The sequence below is a fragment of the Papio anubis genome, chromosome 8 (assembly GCF_008728515.1).
Source record: "Papio anubis isolate 15944 chromosome 8, Panubis1.0, whole genome shotgun sequence".
Classification (NCBI taxonomy): Eukaryota; Metazoa; Chordata; class Mammalia; order Primates; family Cercopithecidae; genus Papio; species Papio anubis.
The window spans coordinates 15,228,000-15,241,949 of NC_044983.1; the positions used below are offsets into that span (position 1 = coordinate 15,228,000).

Genomic DNA, 13,950 nt, shown 5'->3' on the forward strand with positions numbered 1-13,950 from the left:
TATTTAAGATGGAACTTCTGTACCATTTTTTTAGTCTATCAGCGGTTGTCTAGAAGCCGGTACTCTTTCCAAACCCCCTCCCACCTCCAATCCCCACTCAGTAGGAGGATGGTTTTGTTTGCCATACTGCCTAGGAAAGGAGGTGGCCCTGTATTTAGTTGTGCAGAGGAACCAGACGTGCTGAATGGCCTGCAGTGCTCAGGACAGCCCCACACAATGAAAAACTGTCATGCCCCCAATGCCACAGCTTGTAGCCCCTGAGTGCTGCTTCTGCTTTTTCTAGGTTAGATCTTTTACCCAAGAATATCAACTATCCTGGGTATACTTTATATATATATAAATTTTTATTTATTTATTTATTTTTTTTGAGACGGAGTCTGGCTCTGTCGCCCAGGCTGGAGTGCAGTGGCGCGATCTCAGCTCACTGCAAGCTCCGCCTCCCGGGTTCACGCCATTCTCCTGCCTCAGCCTCCCGAGTAGCTGGGACTACAGGTGCCCGCCACCATGCCCAGCTAATTTTTTGTATCTTTAGTAGAGACGGGGTTTCACCGTGTTAGCCAGGATGGTCTCGATCTCCTGACCTCGTGATCCGCCCGCCTCGGCCTCCCAAAGTGCTGGGATTACAGGCGTGAGCCACTGTGCCCAGCCACTTAATATTCTTTTAATAAAACCTAACCATGACATTTTACTTGGTTCCCGCTGTGAATTTTAAATTCCTGGGCTTAGCTTCTTTGATGAAGCTTGCCACGCTTGGAGTCTAAGAGATAACAAGCTGATCCTCTTGTGCTCGTGGTGATGTGGGAGGAACAGCAGGCTGGACGTCAGGAGACCTGGGTTCTTGGCTTGTCCACATAGCTGTGTCACCTTGAGCAACTCGTCTAATTTCTTCGTGATCCTGTTTTCTCATCTGTAGCATGAGAAAGGATGCACAGAATGAAATAATTTTCCAAAGCCGCAGCCCTAACCCTCTCCGATTAGCTGCAGGGCTAAGCAAACCAGAGCCAAACGAAAGAGTTGCTGTTAAACACTCAAAGGAATGATAGAAGGATGAAATCCCCAAAGAAAACTTCAGATGTGACCTCAGTTAACACCCAAATGGGCTGGGCTTATGTACACTCCGCTGAAGCAGAAATAACCATTCCTACTTCCCAAATCTGTGTCTCTTTTCTGCATCTCACTTGGAGGTCACAGTCTCATGAAGGTTGTAGTTAACAGTAGATGTGGTGGCCAAAGACTTTTTTCTTCCTTAGTTGATGGTGAGCCCCATGGAGTGTGATGGGCCCATTTACCTTGAAAGCCTTTCCTCTGGATTTCCTTTCTGCAGATTTTTCCTTTCCAGAATCTAGAACACCTGCTCCTTCCTGTCTTTCACATCTGTTAGCTAACTGGTCTCTGGGCCTTTCCTAGAATCTGTTTCTTCTTCTCCATTCCTCTTGCCATTGTCCCAATTCAAGATTTCATTTTTTTTTCTATTCTTTTTTTTTTTTTTCTTATCAAGACAGAGTCTCCCTCTATCTCAGAGTGGAGTGCTCAGAGTGGAGCGGCTCACTGCAACCTCCGCCTCCCAGGTTCAAGCAATTCTCCTCCCTCAGCCTCCTGAGTCACTGGGACTAATGACGCCCACCACCACACCTGGCTAATCTTCATATTTTTAGTGGAGACAGGGTTTTGTCATGTTGGCCACGCTGGTCTGGAATTCCTGACCTCAAGTGATCCACCCGCCTCAGCCCCCCAAAGCCAAAGTGCTGGTGTTCTAGGCGGGCATTTCTAAGCTCGCTTGTTCTAGTCGGTTGTCTGTTTGGTCTTAGATTGTTTATTTTTCTTTTGCTTCACTTTATACACAGGGCACTGACCCCTGCAAACAACACTTCCCATGCTCTCATACTATCTGGCTTTCAGGTAAACTTGCGTTCTCTCTCTCCTCTTTCTCTCGTCTTTCTCTCTTCTCTCTCCTCTCCTCTCTCCTCTCTCTCTCTCTCTCTCTTTCTCTTTGTCTTTCTCTTTCTCTTTCTCCTCTCTCTCTCTGTGTCTCAGGCTATGTCTGTAGTAGTGGCTAAATCACCTCCATGGTCCCCAGCAACCACCAGGCGACCCATCATTCATCTTGGGCTGCAGTGACACCACCTTCCCTTTGTCCTTCCAGCCCTGGAGGTGGCAGTGACTTTCTACAATTGGTCATCTTTGTGTTTGTTTCCCCTCATCCTAATTGTTCATTCAACTGTTCCAACATCTTTGAATTTTATTTCCTATTTTAAATTCCTCCCATTGAAATCCCTAGTGTGATATTTTCTTCTAGTTCTCAAAATGGGCCTCTCAGGAAGAGAAGGCATTCCCTGTACAAGGAAACCATCCCTTCCTTTCTCCATGATGCAAACTCCTACATGTTTTTTAAGCTTTAGCACAAATTCTACTTTTCTCTCCAGGCTTTCCTGACTATTCCAGGCACATTGAGTCACTTCTCCTTTGCTGCCAATGTGCTTGTTATATTATTGCAGTGTGCATTTATCTTATTATAGAAAATGTTTGCACATTGATCTCCTTACTAGACCAGAAGCTCCTTGAAGCTAAAGACTAAATTTTTAATTTGCGTGTGTGTGTGTGTGTGTGTGTGTGTGTGTGTGTGTGTGTGTGAGAGAGAGAGAGAGAAAGAGATAGAGTTTCACTCTTGTCGCCCAGGCTGGAGTGCAATGGTGCGATCTCGGCTCACTGCAACCTCTGCCTTCTGGGTTCAAGTGAGTCTCCTGCCTCAGCCTCTCAAGTAGCTGGAATTACAGGCGCCCACCACCAGGCCCAGCTAATTTTTTGTATTTTTAATAGAGACGGGGTTTCACTGTGTTGGCTAGGATGGTCTTGAACTCCTGACCTTGTGATCTGCCTGCCTCGGTCTCCCAAAGTGCTGGGATTACAGGTGTGAGCCACCACACCTGTAATTTTTAATTTTTAAATTTGAATATCACCAATATCTGGACATATGGCAGGCAATTAGTAAATATTTGTCAAATAATACACTACAAAATTTTGAAAAATTTCTAGTCATATTTAAGCAGCCTCAATAGGGTTATGATTCTGAAATTTTGTAAACCTCAGATACTCTAGCTGTTTTACAATGAAAACAGTTATAACTGACCTCTTTATAACGAAAATAAATTAATAACTTTAACTGAGCTAGATATTTTATTCCAGTGTTGGTAGCATCATATAATTCATTGCAGTGCTTACTGATTTTTAACCAAATAGTGGAATACTAATGTTTTAACTTTAGTTTCAGTCATTGGAATTTGCATTCAGGTTTGTGTATTCATATTCCAAAATGCTGCTTATTAAACAGTCATCATAAATTTCTATAATTAGGAATAGGTCACTGTTGTTACCACTGGAAACACACACAGACATATATATATGTCACGTCATATATATAGTGCAATTTACCTTTTCTCCTCATTAAAAAATATTTTAGAACTGTGTAATTTCTACACCATAATTAAATCAACATATTCTTTCAACAATTCACAAAGTGATTATGCCAAGTTGTCAAATCTTTTATGATTCCTGCAAGTTAAAAAATGTCATCTTTGACATTTTATTGAATTAAAAAGAAAGCTTAAAGGAATAAAAATGTATTACCCAAACCTCTTATTTTTATGAAAACATAAAATCCCAAATCTCTAATCATTGGGATTCAGATCCCTCAACATCTATACTGAATGTTTGAAAAACAAAAACAGATCCGGTCTCATACTCCAGATATAAAGGTTATTGATATTCCACTAGCAACCTAGCATTTCACATGACATGGCCATTATCAAAAAGACTAAAATATAAGCAAATAGAGAGAGGTTTTATCAACCAGTGAAATAATCCAAATAAATTCAGAATACACACTGCCTATCACTTGAAAATAATAACTCAAAGTCTTATAGGACATGATTACACTGGATAAATTCTAGTGATGGAAGAATCCCTGATGATAAAACTTTTCTCCTACAAATCCAAAGCCAACATGCCTTTTTTTGTTAAATGCCATCATTAAATATTTATTCTTTATTTTGCCTGCTCTTTTTGAAGGCCAGAGAAAACTGTGGTTAGACTTTTTTCCTTGTACAGTTAGAAATTATAATGTAAACTTCATGTCCAACTTCCATTTAAAGTCTTTGACAATACTTGGACATACTTATTAAAATTAAATATTAAAACTTATTTGATGTATTTTCTTTTCTTGCTTTTTTTTTTTTTTCTCCTGAGGAGCGTGTCTTGAACCAGAGCCAATGTGGGTTTCCATAGACCGCTGGGCAAGACACGTTGACTCCACCTCCACTCACATCTGCGGTACAGAAAACCCGACATGACTTATCTAGCGTACAATTTGACAGAGACAGAACTGAAAATAACCAGTTATTCTTCAGGTGCCCCCAGTGATTACCTGCTCAACCAACAGAACAGAAAGGGTCTTAATGGCCACTGGATAAAGAGACCATTCTGTGTTTCAAGGCTGGAGTTATCCAGGAATAAAACTATATCTTCAAGCACTGTTGGTTTAAAATCTAAATTTAATATTTAGCTTTATGTAGAGAAATTTGGACCGAACATTCTAAGTTTCTCCGTGCATGTACTTTTAAAGTAATCATGTGTATATAAGCCTTGGGTTGAAGAAATCTATGTATAGTGATTTTTCTATGATCCAACTGGTACCTTATTCTTCTTTTTTTCCCCCAAATCAATAGGTCTTTTATTGCATCATTTAAATATCACAAATAGGTCTTAGGAATCATCCGGCATCTTGTTTCTGTAGCTGGAGAACTCTTAGGTCTTATTCAGCAGCCTGCTTAACTGTTCCTTTTTCAGAGACATAAATACAATCCATGCATTTTCCGATATCCTTGTTTTTATTTAATTGTCGTGGCTGGCTGAATCAAAGCAGCCGAATTTGCAACAAGATCAATGTCATTTCCTTCAAGGGTTAATTCATCTTTCTGGGCTTGAGATACTGAACAAGCAACACCCGGCCTCCTCCAAACCCTGTAGATTTATTTTTCAACCAGGAAATTTCGGATCTCAACTAGAGACCGATTCTTCTGGATAACGACATTGATGGAGAAGTGAGTACACACAGAGCTCATCTTGTAACAGAAGCCCAGCGCAACATCCTTGACCATGTCCTGTGCATGACTATAAATAGTGCAGACAGCAGCCCATTCCTTTCTGTTCCCTCTCCATTTTTTTGTCAATCCCGGAGCCTCATTTTTTTCTTTCCAAGGAGACTGAGGTCTACACTGATGTGATTGAAGTCCCTCTACAGGGTTCCTCTAGGGCCCTTCGCAATTACTGGGCATCCCTTCGAAGTGATATCTACATTTTCTGGAATATGGACAGTCTGGTTGCAGAGAATGGTCTTCATTCTCACAGTAGACACAGCAAAAAGGTGGTTCTTTACTCTTTAGATTAATCTTCAAAGGAAGAAATCTAGTACCAAAAACGTAAAATTGTGTTCAACTTCCTGTTACCTCTCATTTTTGTTTCTATACAACAGTGAAGGGATTATTACATAGGGGACTTTTTGTTCCTTACATTTACAAATATAAAGCCTTATGAATATTCAGACAAGATAAAACGTCTAACCAATTCTGTCCAACAGAACTTTCTTCAGTGATGGAATGTTCTAGATCTGCAGCATCCAGTACAGTAGCCACTAGACACATGTGGCTACTGAGCATTTGAAATGTGGCTATTGCAACTAAGAAATTTTAAATTTCATTTCATGTTAATTTCAACAAATTTGAATAGTGGCAACAAATGTTGCTAGTGGGTACTTATTGGACAATGCAGGTCAAGAGAGTGATTTGAATGGCAACAAGTAAGCTTCTTCACCCCCAAATTCCTGTATCCCTATTTCTCTTGGTGCCTTTGTCTCCTTGAGCTGAAACTGACTCTTTAAGCAATGAGATGCAGAATGAAAGTAAAACTACGTGCCAGTCAGAGTCCTTGGTTGTAAACACAAGTCAACTCTAGTTGACTTACATAAAAAATGTTTTGCAATTATATAGGCACTCCTCCAAAATCAAAAGGAAGCCTGGCAAGTCAAGCTTGAGCTGGAACAAAGGAAGCTGGTGCATGGCCAAGATCTTGCCACCAAGAACAGTCAGCCCACGATGCCATTGCTGGTCTTACCATCCCTGGACACTTGCCACTACACTGCAGAATTCTGCTGCCCTTGGTCACTCTCTGCTGGCTGTTCAGCTTTCAATTCCACAATGGCCACTTTTAATAATCTGCAGTTGAACTTGGGTCATTGTATCACCCCTTAGAGATCCACGGTATAGCTGTGTCAGTCCATTGGAAGGACATGTCTGCTTACCTTTTTGGGTTCATGAACAGTGCCCCTCCGCATTTAGGGGCAAAGAAGGGAATTGGTGTAAGCAAAATTATTTATTTCAATGAAAATTTCCTGTTTTATTTCCAAAGAGATTGACCTTAGTGCAAATTCTAAAGAAGTGGGCGCAGAATCAGAATGATTTGCTATATAGAAAAATGTTTTAAGTTTTTAAAATTTTTTGAATATGGTTGGCATTTTTATTAATCGTTAGCCATTAAATTATAATATAAAATTGTATAATTATAACGTAACTTTTTGTTGTCTTGAGAAGGAGTTTCGCTCTTGTTACCCAGGCTGGAGTGCAGTGGTGTGATCTCGGCTCACTGCAGCCTCCGCCTCCCAGGTTCAAGTAATTCTCCTGCCTCAGCCTTCTGAGTAGCTGAGATTACAGGTGCCCGCCACCACACCTGGCTAATTTTCTGTATTTTTAGTAGAAATGGGGTTTCACCATGTTGGCCAGGCCGGTCTCAAACTCCTGACCTTAGGTGATCTGCCCCGCTTGGCCTCCCAAAGTGCTGGGATTACAGGCGTGAGCCACCAGGCCTGGCCAATTACAACATAATTATAATTAGTTACAATGATTTATAATTGGTCATGAAGTTATAATTCACATTTATAATTGCCTTGCTTAAGCTAACGGTTGATACTATTGAAATCTATGGAGCATAGGTGAAGAGTGTGGCACTGCTTAGTGTGTGCCTGCCATCTAGTGGCAGGACACATTAATGCTACCGTGGAAGCCCCAGTGTGCCTGAAAGGCAGGTTTGCCAGGAACAGTTTGCTCCACTTTACATTTTCCCAATGTTTCGACCCAATCAACTGTATACAGAGACATCCTTAGGCTTTTGAAATCATCTCCCATTTTATTCAGTATAATTACAGCTGAAATGCAAACATAAATCTCTGAGAGCCAAAATATATCTAAGCATTACTTCATTCCTACATTCCCTAAGCACGATTCCTTTTATTTTACATTATCTCCAGAAACACAATGTGATTTAGTCATGCTATTATTCTCCCATAGAGAATGTTTTGACCACTATTATAAACATGCACATTGACACTGGAGTCACTGATGTCATGGATTGCTGGCTTCTAAAGAGCTCTTCTCCCCTAAAAGAGTGATAAGATTAAGTTTGAGAAAATAATGAAAGAGAATCTATCAGTATTTATGCAGACCACTCTGGTAAGGATGGGAGAGCCATGAATAAATAAGACATAGATCCAGACCTCAGCTTCATTGCTTCCAATCCTTGTAAGATTTAGAACTCCTTGAAGTGTTTGTGAAGTATCATACCCTCTTAGCAAAATCAAGACAATCAACGTCTCATATACATGAGACTAATACGACTGACCTCATATTTAAAAGATAAATTCTTGTTGCAATGTTGCCTTCTAAGAACCCTCCCAAAAGGAAGGAGTAAATATCAAGCAGTGTCCTAATAAAGTTTCTGGTAGGTGGTTTGGCTGAAAAGCTTGAGATGAGGTTGGTGTAGGCGACATTCAGGGGGATCTGTGCTCTCTAGAAGCGGGTGCGTCCATGCCTTCTTGGGCTTGGCTAGCATGCTATGTTTGATTCATACTATGCAAGGGACTATGTTAAAATGTTCATCTGGATCTGGAAGCAGAAGGAAGATTAACAGTGTTAATCATGAAAGTAAGGTAGACTTGAGGTTTGGGAACTCAAGAATTTGGGGGACTGGGCTGCAGGGAGAGGAGGGACGTTTAAGATTCCTGGGCTGGGCACGGTGGCTCATGCCTGTAATTCCAACGCTTTGAGATGCCGAGGCGGGCGGATCACAAGGTCAGGAGTTGGAGACCAGTCTGACCAACATAGTGAAAACCCGTCTCTACTAAAAATACAAAAAATTAGCTGGGCATGGTGGCAGGCACCTCTAATCCCAGCTACTTGGGAGGCTGAGGCAGGAGAATTGCTTGAACCCGGGAGGCGGAGGTTGCAATGAGTTGAGATCGCGCCATTGCCCTCCAGCCCAGGCAACAGTGCAAGACTCCGTCTCAAAAAAAAAAAAACAAAAACAAAAACAAAAAAAGATTCCTTCATGGGGCAGGATCAGTTCTGGAATTTTGAGAGTTGAATGACTTTGCTAGACCCCTGAGTGCAAGGAGCATACAGGCAGAGGCCTAGTGAGGATGGAGTCATGGTCATTAGGGACTGGGTGAACCCAGCAAGAGTCTTTCTCCCGTTCTCAGTCACTCCCCTCACCCGCCTTCTTGCCTGGCTGTCCGCTCGCCTCTTCTTTTCCTTAGCATTGCCTTCTTCCTCCTTTGCTGTGGCTGACTTTATTTTTCATAAATGGTCGTATCAGTTTAATCACAGTTATACATGAAATGTACAATTTCTTATGCTTATTAAACATCTAAATTAAAATTTGTGAGTTGAATCTTCTGTATTTCTAAAGAGTAAGTCTCTAGCGAAGTTTCTTCTTGTCTACGACCTTCAAATTATTTTTTGTTGTTGTTGTTGATGTAAAGTCCTAAAGAAAAAGAAAATAAATCAAAGGCTCTCTATACCTCAAGATAAAAGTTACCTTTCCACTCTCATCAAAGCCCAGTATCTAGAGACTGGCTACTCACCAAAGAGCTTACATTTGTGCATGCGTGCTTACGCCTAATTAGAGACTACGCAGAGATCAATCCTGTTATCTTGTGGCTTTGGAGATGTTTCTTCCTACTCCAGACTTTTTTTGTTGTTTTAAGATAAGAGAGCTTGAAAAACCCAGTAAAAGTAGTATCCTTTAAATGGCAATAACAAAAAGAAAAGGTTGAAAATATTTCCCAAATATTTATTACAAATAGGAACAATTAAACAACATCTTAGATGAGTAATAAAAATGTAGCTCCTTCAAAGATATGGTATCTGCATACTTTTCCAAAAGGGTAGAAGATGTGAAAACTGGGCAGAATGCTATTCCGTTTCCGATTTCAAGAGCCTGTAAGACTGTGAGAGGAGGAAGAGCACAGGGCATTGTCGCATCCAGGATCTACAGAGGCACTATTTGCAGTTTCTCCACTGTTTCCAGTATGAAAAATCCGACCCCTTCCTTTTCATTCCTTGATCGTCTCTATTGACCTTCAATCACTGATTTGCTTCTCTTTGTGAGGGTCTTTCAGTCCCAGGAGGAACTTTTAATTCCTGTTTTTTACTCTCTTCTGACTTGGGGGAATACAGGATTCATATCCATGAAAAACATTAAGGCATCCAGAGAAATTATATTTTCATATTAATATACAGAATACCCAAAGAGAATATAAAATGCTAAAGCAAAATCAAGTGATTCACTGGGACATACTGTCTCTCAATTATTTAAAGTCCCATAGAAACTTGACTGGCATTTTCTATGCATTTTTGAAGAGAAATGGAAAGAGATGTGGAGTGTGTGTGTAACGTAGTAGCTATTTCAGGGGAGATTAGCTTGTTGTGTAATCCAGTCACAGAAAGATAATCGCAGACACCAGAGCTAAATTTCTTTGACTGAATTCATGTAAATCAGTTTTTTTTTTTTAACTTCTACACATGAATAAGAAGTAATTTCATTCACTATGGTTGCTGTGTGGTGTAAATACACATATTCACTAATGTTAAGAAAAATTGTGCCTATTATGTATAGTAGTGATGCACATAATTTACACACACTCATTGATTGAAGTGTTTCCCTGTGGGATCAGGTGCGTTCATAATCAGATGAAGGGAAAGCAAAGGAGGCATTTGTCTTATTTTCCATTTCATGAATCGTAAAATCAGAGGTTTGGGCTACCTTTAGGTTCCCTTACGGTGTTTTTTGGGAACCGCTTTGGAATCAGCTATCTGCTAAGTTTGGAATTGCCACCACGAAAGTAAACACCGTAGTGACGAGCGGGTTGAGGAAAAGAATAAATAGTTGGTGGAAGGAACCACCGTACTCGAGGGAGGGGACAGTGGGAACGGCCCTTGTCACAGTCACTCAATCACTTATCCAAAGAATCAACATTCTCAGAGCAAAGAACTTGTGTTTCTAACTCCAGAGGTGCCTGGATTCACAACCAAATATGCTTCTTCCTCGCTCTCCACAGCCCCTCCCATGCCAGACGCCGGCTCGGCACCCCCACTTCGCTGTGCATTTCTGCTTCCCCCCAAAGCCCGAGTAGTAGAGGGAGGCTCCTCGCGGCCCCCGCGGGCTCCCAGGGACCCGCAAGTTGAAGCGCTAGGGTTCCACGCGGGCTGCGGGGACGCGGGCCTCGGCGCTGCAGACTTTCTCAGGGCGCCTGGGTCGCGGCAGGTCCCGCGCGCAGCAGCTGCTCCGCCGGCCTCGCCTCCGACCCCAGCCCTGCGCCAAGCGCAGCAGCGCCCGCGACCCAACTGCCCCGAGTGCCGGGCGCCTGGGGAGGGGCCGCCGCTGCCCACTCCGCGCCGGGGGCCAGCGCCGAGCAGCCGCCGCCTCCCCGGAATCCAGAGGCCGAGCCGGAGGCGGCGGGGCCACGGTGGGAGCCCCCGAGGTGGCCCGAGCGAGGGCCCCGGATCCCCGCAGAGCCCGCCCGAGGGCGCAGCCGGCCACGCCAGGGGAGGCGGCCGGGCGGCGGGGAACGGCGGGGGCGGAGCACAGCCTCCCGACGCCGCCGCCTCGCCGCCCCCCTCCGCCTCCTCGTCCTCCGCTCGCAGCCGCCGCCTCCGCCGGGCTGAGGAGCCGGGAGTCCGCGGCGCCGGCTCGGGGCTGCGGGATGGGGAGTTAGCGCCACGGCGGCGGCAGTGGCCGCAGCGCACCCCGCCGCCGCCCAGGAGCCCGTCCAGGCAGGGGTGCCGGGCGCGCCCAGCCCGCCCCGGAGCCAGGCCCGGGGGCGGCGGCGGAGCTGGGCAGGTGGATGCGGCTGGAAGATGGCGCCCTCGGGCCCGGGCAGCAGCGCCAGGCGGCGGTGCCGGCGGGTGCTGTACTGGATCCCGGTGGTGTTCATCACCCTCCTGCTCTGCTGGTCCTACTACGCCTACGCCATCCAGCTGTGCATCGGTGAGTGCGCCCCCCGCCGCGGCGCCCCCAGCTCAGCCCACCCCGACGGTCCCGGGACGCTCAGCCGCGCCTCCGCTCTCGCCCCCCGGATGCACCCCCGGCGCCGCCAACCTGCCGCGTCCCGCCGGCTCCGCTGCCGAAAGCAGCCTCGGGCAGCTTCTTCCACGCGCACGCCCCTCGCCCTCCCCCCTGCCCCGACTCTCGGGTTACGGTGTCGCCTCCGCCCCGCACTCGCCGCCGAGCCTCCCGCCGCCTTCCGCTCCCCGCCGCCGCCCCGGCCACACCCCCTAGAGGGGCGGACGGTCCCCGGGACCGAGGTGGAGAGGGGAGGCCGAGGCCGGCGAGTTGAGCCGGGGGCCGAAGGGCTCCGAGCTGGGCCCGGCCCCGAGCTGCGCCAGACCCGCGCGGGGGTGCTGGCCTCGGCGGCGGAGCTGGATCCCTTGCTGGTTGGCGTCAATCCACTCGTTAAAAATTTGTGACAGCGCTCGGGCGTTTTTGCTGCTTTTATGATTTGAGGATTGCCAGTTGGACACTTTTCTAGTTAAAAAGGATGTGGAGGAGGTGAGCTACTAGAAAGTATTTTTGAGGACATGTGCATCACACTAAACCATAATTTAGTTGTTTGAACAGTAGGCAGAGAAAAAAAGAGGTGATCGTCTGAGGTTTTTACATCCAGAGAGCCAGGTGGCTCCAGTCCAAGTTCTAGGTTCCTGAATTGGTGGGTAGGATACTTCTAATGCTGAAGATTAAATTTTTTTAAAAAGTTGATTATTATGCACAAGTAGGGAGTACAATGATGTCACTTAATGTAAGCTGGTTTCTACTTACAGAGGTTTTATGAAAACTGGTCTGGGTTATCAGAAAAAGATGTTAAAACAGAGAATGACGTTTCTGACAGTGACTTGTGAATGCTTTCTGTGTTTGGTGCTCCACCTAACCAAGTGTCTATGTTTTTGCCCTACCAAGCGCTAGCTTTGGGTGGGACAAGGGAAAAGATTAAATAGTGCCGTATTATATTGAACCTTCACAACCTCAGCATTTTCAAAGCCTCAAGATTCAGACATAAAATCTTGTCTGAAGCTGTCTGACCTCAAAATGTTGCTCCTTGTGAGAAAGTGTCATAATGATACATCAAAATAATCACTGATGTAAGTTTTAAGAGAACCAAGACTAACTTTTATTTTATATGATTTTGATAGCTTTACAATTTGCTATTATTACTTTAAGGGATTTAGAAACAAGCTTAATAATCCAAAAAAACCTTGAGTCTGTTAGGAAAAGATGAGGCTGTACAGGCATCATCACGAGAATGCATTTAGGTATGTGGTCGTCAAGTCATCTAAAATATATAGGAAAGGACGTGTGGTAAATTTTGTATTGACTGTTAATATTAACATAGCTTGCCTTATTGAGATAGACTGTATATGTTACATAACTGTTGGGAACCTTGTTGTATTTCATTCCTTCATCCTCTTAAAGACAGTGAACAGTATCATTATAACCTGCAAAGAAGGGACATGCTAGAAGGGCTTCATTATCAAAATAGCTTATTCTCCTGTATTATCACATTAAGCTAAGACGCTTATCTTGGCAGTGTCTCATGTCCATTTAGAGGAAGCATTTGAAGGGAGAGAGAGCTTTTCTGCCCGTTAGAAGGATGTCTGCTCCTAGCTGAGGTGCTACATGGCAGGCCTTACTATTATATTGGGTAGACAGGTGATGGAGAAGGAAAGAAATGGAAAATTGCTATTATATATGAATCATGTGTTTATATGTACTTTCCGTGAATATAAGACAAATCTCGAGTGTCCATAAAATCCACATCACTATTTCAGTAAGTGACGATTTGACTAAGAGGAAGAATGCCTCTTTTAAAACTGCCTAAGTGTCATGGCCTATTATTGATACCTTACCTATCACTTCTTGTCCCTGCCTGCCTGGCGCAGTGCCTGTCTGCCTGGCCTGGCGCAATGCCTGCGACATTGAAAGCAACAGTAAGTGGTCTTGAATAAACAAATAAATGATTCAGAGGCAATAGCTCCTAGGTTTTCAGAAAGTAGCTTTTATATGTTTATTGCTGTAGAAACAAAAAGTAATTGTTATGAAAGATCCAGATTCTAGAGTCTAAGAAGGAAGAACAAGTTGAAGCTGAATTTGATTCTAGAGACCATGGCAGTTTATGAGTGGCAAGCTTTGCATAGCCTTGGTTGAGTGGGAAGTTGAAATTAACTGTACAGTTTCCTCATAGGCACTGGGAAAGATGGCGACTAGTGTGACTGACACACAAAACCAGCCTCCTTTCCTTTTCACAGACAAAGCAAATGGAAATACCAGCCCCCACCCCACCCCCAGCATTAATCACATCTCGGACTGCCCTGCCTTTTGAAGATTCTTTTCCTCTTGGAAGTTGCCATTTACAAGCAGATTTTCCAAATGTCTTCCATAAAACATTGGCCAAGGTTGGGACCAGAGCGTGGGGGTCGGGTGCTGGGAGCTGGATGAGGTAGCAAATGGAATAGAAGAAACAAGGTGATTTACCCTGGTCCTCCTTCCACATCTGCTCTCAGCTAGGGATGACCC

The 13,950-nt window shown here is 44.3% G+C and overlaps 1 protein-coding gene and 1 pseudogene across 2 annotated transcripts in view; one reads left to right on the forward strand and one right to left on the reverse strand.

The window, feature by feature from the left end:
- ZDHHC2 (zinc finger DHHC-type palmitoyltransferase 2) overlaps nt 1-13,950 on the forward strand; it is a 93,947-nt gene that overhangs the window by 12,231 nt on the left and 67,766 nt on the right. Inside the window, exon 1 of one of the 2 annotated variants that reach the window (XM_003902460.5) lies at nt 10,485-11,370. The exons of the other annotated variant lie outside the window; for it this stretch is intronic. Within the exon in view, the coding sequence (XP_003902509.1) occupies nt 11,241-11,370 (130 nt within the window). The 5' untranslated portion in view covers nt 10,485-11,240. Of the gene's footprint in view, nt 1-10,484; nt 11,371-13,950 lie in introns of those variants that run through there. 2 annotated transcript variants of the gene reach the window in all.
- On the reverse strand, nt 4,649-5,402 carry LOC108587157 (annotated as a pseudogene).